Source organism: Oreochromis niloticus, linkage group LG19 (assembly GCF_001858045.2).
Source record: "Oreochromis niloticus isolate F11D_XX linkage group LG19, O_niloticus_UMD_NMBU, whole genome shotgun sequence".
Classification (NCBI taxonomy): domain Eukaryota; kingdom Metazoa; phylum Chordata; class Actinopteri; order Cichliformes; family Cichlidae; genus Oreochromis; species Oreochromis niloticus.
The window spans coordinates 11,109,690-11,120,307 of record NC_031983.2 but is presented as its reverse complement, the minus strand read 5'-3'; the positions used below and the strand labels follow the sequence as shown (position 1 = coordinate 11,120,307).

At 39.4% G+C, this 10,618-nt stretch overlaps 2 protein-coding genes across 5 annotated transcripts; one reads left to right on the top strand and one right to left on the bottom strand.

The window, feature by feature from the left end:
- Window positions 1–1,104: 1,104 nt before the first annotated feature.
- On the bottom strand, window positions 1,105–2,602 carry vcpkmt (valosin containing protein lysine (K) methyltransferase). Its single transcript, XM_003453115.5, has 5 exons — window positions 2,314–2,602; window positions 2,045–2,158; window positions 1,864–1,936; window positions 1,631–1,750; window positions 1,105–1,548 (listed from the first exon to the last, which is right to left on the bottom strand). Exons 1-5 carry the CDS (start codon window positions 2,568–2,570, stop codon window positions 1,444–1,446), a joined length of 669 nt encoding a protein of 222 aa, XP_003453163.1. The 5' UTR covers window positions 2,571–2,602; the 3' UTR covers window positions 1,105–1,443.
- A 661-nt stretch (window positions 2,603–3,263) lies between these two features.
- Window positions 3,264–10,542, top strand: msh4 (mutS homolog 4). Of its 4 annotated transcripts, none has more exons than XR_003215148.1 (20): window positions 3,264–3,657; window positions 3,876–4,010; window positions 4,110–4,273; window positions 4,365–4,475; window positions 4,615–4,730; window positions 4,812–4,985; window positions 5,076–5,248; window positions 5,349–5,416; window positions 5,512–5,586; window positions 5,730–5,794; window positions 5,893–6,062; window positions 6,160–6,296; window positions 6,449–6,552; window positions 7,845–7,969; window positions 8,568–8,768; window positions 8,875–8,993; window positions 9,095–9,223; window positions 9,409–9,603; window positions 9,686–9,774; window positions 10,064–10,116. XR_003215148.1 is itself a non-coding variant. In XM_005476972.3 (20 exons), exons 1-20 carry the CDS (start codon window positions 3,465–3,467, stop codon window positions 10,253–10,255), a joined length of 2,652 nt encoding a protein of 883 aa, XP_005477029.1. In that variant the 5' UTR covers window positions 3,264–3,464; the 3' UTR covers window positions 10,256–10,542. The 4 variants fall into 4 exon arrangements, 3 of the variants coding, with proteins under 3 accessions (XP_005477029.1, XP_019204363.1, XP_005477028.1); XM_005476972.3 differs by having other exon boundaries at window positions 3,939–4,010; window positions 9,429–9,603; window positions 10,064–10,542; XM_005476971.3 differs by having other exon boundaries at window positions 3,265–3,657; window positions 9,429–9,603; window positions 10,064–10,542.
- Window positions 10,543–10,618: the final 76 nt, after the last annotated feature.

Sequence of the window (10,618 nt, the reverse complement as noted above, 5' to 3'; positions counted from 1 at the left end):
GACTGGTTAACTGGTTTGTTAGCTGGAACAGAAATGAATACACATACATTGTTCAATTTTTTTCATGCTTTCAGATTGCTTGATTTTGTGTTGACTCTATACACAAAGCACCTGCACCTGTAGTATTATTAGCCACTTGTCTGCTCTACTAATAACGCCAACTCTTAAATTCAGGGAAATTTATATACAGGGGGCTTTTCTGCTTATTAAAATAGGTAAGCGTTGCATTCATCCAGTGATCATGTTGGACCATTTCATTAATGTGTAATCAAACTTGGATCTATTGTAATATTTCTCTCATATATCAATTTGAGTATTTAGGGGGATCTCATCCTGTCAACTTCAGTATTAACATTTCACTTGGCCTGAGTGTTTGAGGCCAACCTGCTCATTACGCTACAGCTCTACTGTGTAAACAGACAGCAGCATGAAAGGCTGTGAGGGGCCCCTGCATGCCTGTGGGAGTATGGGTCGTACTTCATGGTTTTATGCTTGAAAAGGAGCCATAATCTTCCACCTAATCTGGGGCTTTGAGTGGAATTCCCCTCACATGGACGGCAAAACCTGGCATTGCAGATCCCTGTTGTCCTCCATTTTTAAAGATTGGGGACCCCACATAAAGATATAGATTGAAATTTTTAGTCATGCGTTTGATTTGTTACCCTAACCTCACTTCATATGAAAAGTTAACAAAACTGTCTTCACATCTTAATATTTAATTGTTGAGTGAGCAGCCTGGCTCTTTAAATAATCAGTGCACACAATTAAATCCTTTCCTAAGTTTCAGATTTTAAGCAACTACTTCTCACAAGTGTCTGAATTTACATAATTCACAAGAAGAAAGAAAATCACAAAGAAAACCACTCTAAACACCACTTATCGCTGTCATCAGGTGCTTATTTCTGCATGAGGTTGTCAATATTTTTATGTAAACATGTAATTGTACATATTATCTAATTATTTAGTTACCACTTGCTAAATATTCCAAGTTTAATGATGGGAATGGGAAATACAATGTGAAAATATGTCTGTGCTCAAGAGCAGAAGTCCAATAGGTTTCATGTTTGCAACTTTTGGCAGATGCCTAGGGCGTAAAGGCTTCACTTTCACATCTGCTTAACTGTATTTTGTATAAACAAGACGAACTGCAAAAACCTAGGGGGATGATGCCTCTTGCTCAAACAATGCACTTGTTTCTCAGATCTGTGCTTGCACACGTCTGCCATCTAGCTTCACAGAAACAGAACTACATGGACTGAAAGAGAATTCTACTGAGCAGGAAAAAAATAGTGTCTGTGTGTTGATTTAATCATGTGTGCTCCCGTCAAATAACACACACAGTAATTAACAGCATGCTTCCCTTTAAAAAGTTAAAAAATTTAATATCTTAAACAAGCTCAGTACACTGTTCCAAGTTTCTATGTCACAATCGGAGTCCGATAATCAGGCTTTTCTTCGAATGTGCAGAATGTGGATGTCTGGACTGCTAAATTCTGGGTCTTGTTTCTCTGAAGGAATCTCCTCACAGCAGAAGTTCTGTTGCAACAACTTAAAAAGAAAAGAGAACAGGTCAGATGATAGCTATGACAAATATCTCCACTTAGTTGTGGAAATAAAAACAAATTCTAACCTCAAAAAACTGCCTTTCCACTTCTGGGTTGACACCCTCAGTGCGCTGCTCATAGCAGCAAACAATGCAGGTCTCTGGTCCACAAAGCAGCTTCAAGCTCTCCACCAGTGGAACAATTGACTGTATGGAAATAAGCGATGACTCACAATGAGACATACAACACTTTTTCAGAATGATTGTAATGTTGCAATCTTGTAGGGGATCATAAAGGATTGAAAACTACAGGAAAGTACCTGCTCATAATAGATGCAATCTGCCATAAGGACATAATCTGGGGAAGGCAAGAATTCAGACACATCTTCACCCCTGTAATAATGGAAATAAAATATTAAGCATATGCTGAATGTCCTGCTGAAGTATTACTGCGACATTTATATTAGGAGCATAAGAAAAATAGGAAATGTAAGTACAAACCATTTCAGTACCTTGGCAGTTATGGATCCACTGCTGATAAGCGCTTCGTTTTCTTGGATGTTCACCTTCAACAGTGTCTGTAAATCTTCTAGGTCTGTTACTATTACCTGTGCTCTGCAGGAATTTAAAAATAATAATAATAATAATAAATCACCAATACTGACTCTTCCCAGATGATTACTAAAACATAGTAGTAGTGCAAGGAATGACGTTTAAATATTTTGATATTTAAACATAACACTAAGATCACATGTAAATAAATAACTTACCCTAGCGTTGCTGCCATAAGACCAACTACTCCCGTACCAGCTCCCAACTCTAGCACAGTCCTACCAGACCAAACGTTCACACCTGAAGACGGATCGTAAAACTGCTTTGTCTCTAAATACTTTGCGAGAACAATAGCTGCATCCCACACAACGCAGCCAACATCTCCCAAGAAGCACTGCTTAACTTTTAGGGCACAGCCGTCGTTTCTCTCTATTTCTCTGACAAAATATTCATTCTCGTCTGCCTTAGCCGCCATGTTGGCCAAAACAGAAACAAAAAAAGAACTTCCGGTCTGATATATTTTTCTAAATAAAAGACTTACCTCGCCAAACATTAGGACTGGTGCACAGAGTTGTGCTTGATGCTTTAAAAAAGTTATGTGTTTCTAATATTTAGATTTTTTTTTATTTTAAAAATACAATCATAAACAATGAAAAGTCTATGGATTCACAATAATATAAGATGAGACAAGAAATACTTATCTTTAAATTTTATTAATAACAATAATACATTAAAAATAAAATTTTAATAGCAAAAAATCAAACAGAATTTAAACAGAAGTTGCAAAAAATGTAAAAAATAATAAAATAAAAAAAAAAAAAATTTAATTAAAGACATGAACATGAACGATGATTGGAGGGTCCTTCCACCCTAGCATATTCTAAAATTATTTAAAATTATTTGAAGCGTACCAAGAACCATGGTTTCTTTTAGAGAACGAAGGCTTATACGGATTTCTTTTTTTTATTATTATTATTATTATTTTCTTTTGGCCTCATAATAATAATAATAATAAAAAATGTTTTGTGTCTTCCCGAGTTGAAGTGATTTTTTTTGTACATTTATTCGTTGTTATTATTTTTTTTAAATTCACAATAACTCTTATTAATGACCGAAAAAAGAAAATAATATAAAAAATAGATAAATAAATATTACTACGATTAACTTGTGTAGAGGCTGACGTAGGGAAGCCGTCAGGTGTTCGCGCGCCACTGCAATCAGTGTGGCGGCGGTAATTATGCTTGCTAGCTGAGAGAACTGGCAGCTGAGAGGCAACTTCATATTGTTTGTCGAAGTGTAGTAACTGAATATTACAGGTGTACATCTGAGTCTGTGTTTGTCAGTTGTTCTACCTCTGCATAAGTTTCAAATGTTTGCCAGCAGCACAGAGGAGGTAACTGACGGTTATGCCTCAGCAAGTGAACAGTCGTGGGGTATATTACCTAAGGACAAAAGTGGACAGGACCAAACCTTTTCTTGTGTCACATCAGCTTCATCAAAGCAAAGTTCAAATGAAGGCAGTACGAGCTCCCGCCACGGCCCATCATCTGGAACGGCCTCAGGTGATGTGCTAACATTAGCAACTTTTATTTTGGGGAGAGTGAGATTAGATACTAAAAAACGTGCTAACATTGACATTTCTGTAATGAAATGATCTTTATTTTTTTATTTTTTTTTCATTGATAGCAGTTGGGGCACCCGGCAAAATGTGGCTCTTGGCATGACACAGCAGTAATAATACTGTACTACACCTCTTTTCCTATGTTTCCTATTGCTATAGGTCAATTACCGAGCAGCTTTAGAATAGACAAGCCAGCTTCATTGCTTCTTTCATCTTGTACAGAGAGCTCATCTTTCCACAGCCGTGGAGGAACACCAAGACATAGAAGGACCCCAGGGTCTGCTGGGGCACCTGGTATACATCCTGCACAGACACGAGTTATTGATTACTCTGGTATTAATTAAGCCTTTTTAAAAATAAGGTATTATTATTAACAAAGATCTTTTTATGCAGGAACAAGTTACTCATCTGGATCCACAAACACTGGTGCTTCTGTGATTGTGGTAGTAGTTGAAGGACGCGGCTTAGCCAGAGGAGAGATTGGCATGGCTAGTCTCGATTTGAAATGCCCAGAGCTTGTACTCTCTCAGTTTGCAGATACAGGAACATATGCCAAGGTAAACCACCCATGTCCTACTGTCATTTGGCACTCAAAACAGACTGGGAGACATGGAATTTATATTTCAGTCATGTGTTATTCATCTGAAGGTCATAACCAAGATTCACATCTTGGTCCCAGTGGAAATACTGATGCCAGACACAGCCAGTGAGAAGGGGAAAGGAACAAAGCTGTTCAATCTCATCACTGAGAATTTTCCGGTACAAATGCAACAATAACACACAATTCTTTAAAACAAATTTCCACTTAAAGTAGAGAGTAGCCAACTTGTGCTTCAGTATTCACTGAGTTGCTAAGTGTGTGGTGCAAACTGAATTTTATTGGGTATTTTTTCTTCAGGGTGTACCTTTCACTCCAGTGCAAAGGAAGTATTTTAATGAGAAGAAAGGGCTGGAGTACATTCAGCAGCTGTGTGCCCCAGAATTCAGCACTGTTGTTATGGAAGTTCAAGCTAAGTATGCTATAGATAGATAGAGAGATACTGTAGCCTAATACTTTTGTCATTGCCTAATGTGATAACTTTTTTTTTTTTTTAGGTATTATTGCCTAGCAGCTGCAGCTGCTTTGCTGAAGTATTTAGAGTTCCTCCAGAACTCTGTCTACGTTGCCAAGTCCCTTAAAGTGAGCTTTAAAGGGAGTGAGCAGACAGCCATGATTGACTCAGCATCTGCCTCTAACTTGGAATTGGTGGTTAATAATAGAAACTACAGGTGAGATGGAAAGCGATGATAAGAATGACATCTTTTTATGTAGTTCCTCTGTCATGCAGTCTGACTGTGCCTTCTCTTTTTTCGTTCTAGGAGTGACCATACTCTTTTCGGGGTACTCAACCACACAAAAACACCTGGTGGTGCCAGAAGGTTGCGCTCCAACATTTTGGAGCCTCTAGTTGATGTGGAAACAATCAACACTCGCCTGGACACCATACAAGAGCTGCTGGAAGATGAGGAGCTTTTCTTTGGCTTAAAGAATGGTTGGAAACAGGCACAAAAAGTTTGAATCATTATAAATATTCTGCATACTGAAAATTGGATCATATCTGCATTGACTGTTTGTTCTTCTGGCCCTTTTAGCCATAAGTCACTTCCTTGACATTGACCAGCTGCTCTCAGTTCTCGTCCAAATCCCAAAGAAGGAAACAGTATGTGCAGTACTTTCAGTGCTTGTGACAATATTCTGTTTGTTTACTTCTGTGCATTTGTCACTTTGTCACTACTGTTACTTTTTTTTCTACAGTTTCAAGTTGCTGAAGCAAAGATTACACATATCATTCAGCTGAAATACACACTGGACCTGGTGCCGAGGTTAAGGGTCTGTGCTGCTAACATCCTCAAACAAAATCGCCCAGTAGCCATGGACAGAATAAGAAAACAATTAATTCATTAAAAGCTAAATGTGACTTAGTTATAATGCAAATACTGAGTCTTTTTAAAAGTGTTATACCATTTAAACAGATGCTGCTGAAGAACCGGAACACAGCTCTGCTCAAGGCATATAGTACAACACTTGAAGATAACAGGTTGTAAATTTTGTGCTTATGTACGATGAACTGAATTTGCTAGTTACAATCTCCTGTCTACAGACTCATTCCACTGTATACATTTATGTCTGCCTCAGGTTTGACATGATCCTGGAGCAGATCAAGACTGTGATCAATTATGACACAACTTACCTCAAAGATAGCTTTAAAATGCGCACCCAGAAGTGTTACGCTGTGCGCCCGAACATCAACAAGTTTCTCGACATTGCCCGGAAAGCTTACACTGAGATAGTGGACGACATTGCAGGTGTTAATGCCTAGTGTTTTCCAGATAACTTTGTCTTACGATGTTTAGGTAATCTGTTCTTACCTTTAGCCATGCTTCATGTCATCGTGCTGCACAGAGCTTGTGAACCAGCTGGGGGAAAAATACGGCTTGCCAATGCGTACTAGCTTCAGCACAGCTCGAGGTTTTTTCATCCAGCTGAAGCTTGAAGGACTAACCTTACCAGAAGGGAACCTCCCCTCAGAGTTCATCAAAGTAAGGTCCACTGAAGGCAGCCAGACTTTTAGCAAAAAATATAACTCAGCATTAGTTGTTAATAAAGGAAGCTAAATTGCCACCGGTGGGACAATAAGGTTGACATTGAATGAAGAAGGAAAAACCTGCATTTCAACATCTTTCCACTTCAGGTAACTAAGCACAAGAACAACTATGGCTTCACCACTGCAGACCTGATGAAGAAGAACAGCCGGTGTGAGGAGGCCCTGAGGGAAATCTTTCACATATCTTATGTGTGAGTAGATCATGATCTTGTGACTTACAAACTTGAACAGAAAATTGAGGTAAAGGAATATAGCTTTGTGGTATGACTGCTCTTAGCAGTTTTAGAGTTTTGCACAGTGTTGTGCAAAAGTCTTGGAGTCGCCCCTCATTTCTTTATGTTTTGCCAGAAAACTAAAAGTTAGAGCCAAAACTTTTACATTTGGGTTAAACTCTCCATAAGAGCTGTCGCCACCAGTTTTCAGTGCAATTCTTGTGATATTCAAGCATGCCTCATTCTTTTCCTCCCTGTTTTCCTTCATTAATAATGGCTTCTTAACAGCCACTGAGATCATTTCTGATGAGGCATCATTGAACAGTAGAGGGATCAACTAAAGGTCCAGGTGCATCTCTGAGGTCGTGTGCGGGGTCTTTGCTGAATTTTTTCCTATTTCTTAATGACTCGACTTTCAGGTACTGTTCATCTGCTGTGGATAGGGCTGCCATTTCGTTTGTCCTTCACTTGTTCATTATCAAATTTCATATCAAGTTCATTATCAAAGACACACTGCACACCATGCTGACATGTTCCACGTTTTAGCCTTTTGAGAATCACCTTGTTGCTGCAAAAATACTATTTTATGTTGTAAAACTTTATTATCTTTGGCAATAAAACATTTGGCAATAGATTCAACTGAAGACACTGGAAAAAATTATGTCTTTTGTCACAGGCTGCCAGTAACAAAGTTTCTAAAGATACAATTTAAAATGGGTTCTTTGCTAAGCGTTAGATCCTTTTTAATGCTTGAATGATTCATAGATCAGCATTAAGTCACTTAACAAGCAAAACAATATTCCTGGGAAAATGGTCAAGTACAAGGACTGGACAGAAAATATGTGAAAAATCAGCCAGTGTCCAAAGAAAAACTTTGAAAGATCTTCAGAAAGCCTGGAGAGTTATTACTCAAGACAAATAAAAGAAAAATTACAGAAAGTTTTGGCTCTTTGAAAGCAAAATACGAAGAAATAAGGGTTGGGTCAAGACTTTTGCACAGCAGAACTTTGATCTGATTTACTGATCTTTACCAGTTGATGTTATTTAAGGGGTTACTTAACTCCTTTAAAACCAATTATTCAACTCATGCAATAAACTGGGGAATGTAGATTTTCCTCCGTGGCCAAGTTCTGTTTTTAATTATGCTTATAAGGACATATTTATTAAACTTTGTTGTACTCTCTGTCCACTAGGGGGCACTGTTTATTAACTATAATTTCCATTCAGTTCAGTTTTCATTAGCCTGAATCATGTAACCTGTCTCCATACAGGGTAATATGCCAGCTGCTGAGAACTATCCATGAGCACATTCACTGCCTTTATAAGCTCTCTGATGCTCTATCCATGTTGGACATGTTGCTGTCCCTGGCAAATGCATGCACCATCTCAGACTACGGTAAGCATGAATCACTGTTGATTCCAGCTCTCAAGTCAGTCAGACTGTCATATTAACCATGACAAAGCCTGAACTGTTGTCTGAAGGTGTGCTGTGTGCTGCAGAAGGCAGCACCCAGCCATCGTTACACATGACAGCCAGAAACGCCTCTACTGAGCTGGCAGCTCTGCTGGCCTTAGTTCTGTCGTGGGCAGCACCAACCCAATCAGCCATGTAGGTGGTGAGTGCTGGCCCTCAGCTGTCTGAAAGTGTCTCGTTATAGACACGTGCTGACTGCCTGCCCCCTTTCTATCCCAGCCAGCTTGTACTCAGATTACCCATCTTACATAACTGCGCACTGATGTGCTGTACTTACCGAGACAAATCTACCCAGCAGAGGAGCTAACTGCCTTACCTCTACACCCACCTCTGCCAGAAATCGTTGTGTTACTATGTTGTGACACCTTTAAGTGAACGAGTAATAAATGGTGTATAGAAATGTAATCTTATAGATGGCGTGTGTGTGTGTGTGTGTTTTTACATCAATCATTATAAATGAATGTAAGGCTGAGTATGTAGACGGAGTTATTGTTTTGTGTTTTTCTGTTCTGTCCGCCAGTGCGTCCAGAGTTTACAGACACGTTGGCCATCAAACAGGGCCGTCACGCAATTCTGGAGCGAATTGGCAGACAGCAGCCTGTATCGAACAATAGCTACATCTCTGAGGGCAGCAACTTTGTCATCATAACAGGACCCAACATGAGTGGCAAATCCACTTACCTCAAACAGGTGGCGCTGTGTCAGATCATGGCTCAGATAGGTCAGCAGGAAGTTATAACCCCCCCCCCCCCCCCCCCCCAATGTGAATTTTAAATGTAGGCCTGTTCATTTCTGTGTATTAATTCGCCACTGTATTTTTATTTCAGGCTCGTTCGTCCCTGCTGAGTATGCTTGTTTTCGTGTTGCTGATCAGATTTTCACCAGAATTGGTGTAGATGATGACTTTGAAACCAACTCGTCCACCTTCATGTTAGAAATGAAGGAGGTACACATTCCTAAGTTATATTTGAGCAAACAAAACAAAACAAAAAACATCAATCAAAAAGATCATTAATATGTAATTAACTGACTGTGTCTGTCCAAAAGATCTCTTACATAATCCACAATGCAAGTGACAAGTCCCTGATTATTATAGACGAATTGGGGCGTGGTACCAGTGCTGAGGAAGGGATTGGTATTTGTCACTCAGTCTGCGAGTTTCTCCTTGGCCTGAAGGTAGAGTATGCCCTAATACAGCCCTGCATCACCACTCCTCTCTCTAAATTGAAAACCAGATGGTTCAGGTTCTTATGCTCCATATTAGCTACTTAATTTATTACAACTTATTGTTACACCTGTAAGATCAACAGTGGAACGGTAGAACCAACAAAGAGATTGGGCATTCTCACCTAATTTTCAAGGTGTGTCCTGTTTCTTGCAGGCGTTCACTCTGTTTGCTACACACTTCCTTGAACTGTGCCAGCTGGAGTCTCTCTACCCGAACGTGGAAAACCAGCACATGCAGGTTCAGCATACACGCAGTGGTGACACTGGTGCAGAGAGCGTGGTATACACATATTTGCTGAATCGAGGATCCTCTGAAGAAAGACACTATGGTACAGAGTCAGTGAAATCCAACAACAGCCCTGTTGGCATTTTTCATGGAAGCGGTTACAGAGCTTGTTTTTGTTTTTCTAGGTCTGAGAGCAGCAGAAATGACTGCCCTTCCTTCAAGCATAATTCAAGAGGCAACGACAATTGCTTCAAAAGTTAGCCAGCAGTTTTTGGTATGGTTTAGAAAGTTCAGTTATTGACTTTTTGTCCTAACATCTTTGGGTCGTCAGCTTCTTCTCTGTGCCTTTAAAATTAACAGTTCATTTTCGCCTGTGCTTATATGGAAGGTCCCATTTTTATGCCACAGTATAACAAATTATAATCAGCAGGAAGCCAGCATTAGACACTGAGAGACAAATGCTGTATCATGGCTAAATATGTATTTCATTGTTAATAACCCTCGGTTAAAATCAGAGAAATGCTGGATAAAAAGAGAAGACCTAACATGTTTTATTCTTTCAGGCTAGACATCACACTGATCCAGAAACTCAGAGGCAGCGAGCTGTGTACCACCTCTCCACACGCCTGCTTCAGACTGCCAGAAACTCAAGACTAGACCCCGATAGCCTGCGAATGTATCTGAAAGGTCTAAAGAAGCAGTATGAGGCAGAGCTTCAGACTGCAGGGCAAGCAGTGGATGCAGAGGAGCAGTGACTTGACTCTAAGCCTTTCAGCATGGAGGAGCTTTCATACACTTTCTTTTTTGTCTGTGATCTTGACATGACACACTGAGTTTAAAGATGACCTTATCTGACATAAATAGCTATACGACTGTTTTTGTAAAGTATGTCATAATAAATAGTTTCTGTGTAAATTTGTTGTGTTTATGATTTTTAATGCAGTTAAAAAGATAGCAGAATGTGCATTAAGTTAATAACATCCCACTCTCTTAGTTTACAATTACATAAATATTGCCGTGAGCCATAATGGTGAGCAAAGATCTGCTGGAATTTGTCATACAAATATAGTACTCTAGTCTGTAGACTTTGGGGAAGTGCGCTGGACCACTCCTCTTTC

What these genes read in the sequence shown, in the direction of transcription:
- vcpkmt (XM_003453115.5), bottom strand. Translation starts at nt 2,570, where the DNA reads ATGGCGGCTAAGGCAGACGAGAATGAATATTTTGTCAGAGAAATAGAG. An exon ending in ACTGCCAAGGTACTGAAATG is followed by an intron (nt 1,937 to 2,044) that starts GTTTGTACTTAC and finishes CCATTATTACAG; the next exon opens with GGGTGAAGATGTGTCTGAAT. An exon ending in ATTGCATCTATTATGAGCAG is followed by an intron (nt 1,751 to 1,863) that starts GTACTTTCCTGT and finishes ATTTCCATACAG; the next exon opens with TCAATTGTTCCACTGGTGGA.
- msh4 (XM_005476971.3), top strand. Translation starts at nt 3,465, where the DNA reads ATGTTTGCCAGCAGCACAGAGGAGGTAACTGACGGTTATGCCTCAGCA. An exon ending in ACCTGGTGCCGAGGTTAAGG is followed by an intron (nt 5,587 to 5,729) that starts GTCTGTGCTGCT and finishes CCATTTAAACAG; the next exon opens with ATGCTGCTGAAGAACCGGAA. An exon ending in GATAGTGGACGACATTGCAG is followed by an intron (nt 6,063 to 6,159) that starts GTGTTAATGCCT and finishes CGTGCTGCACAG; the next exon opens with AGCTTGTGAACCAGCTGGGG.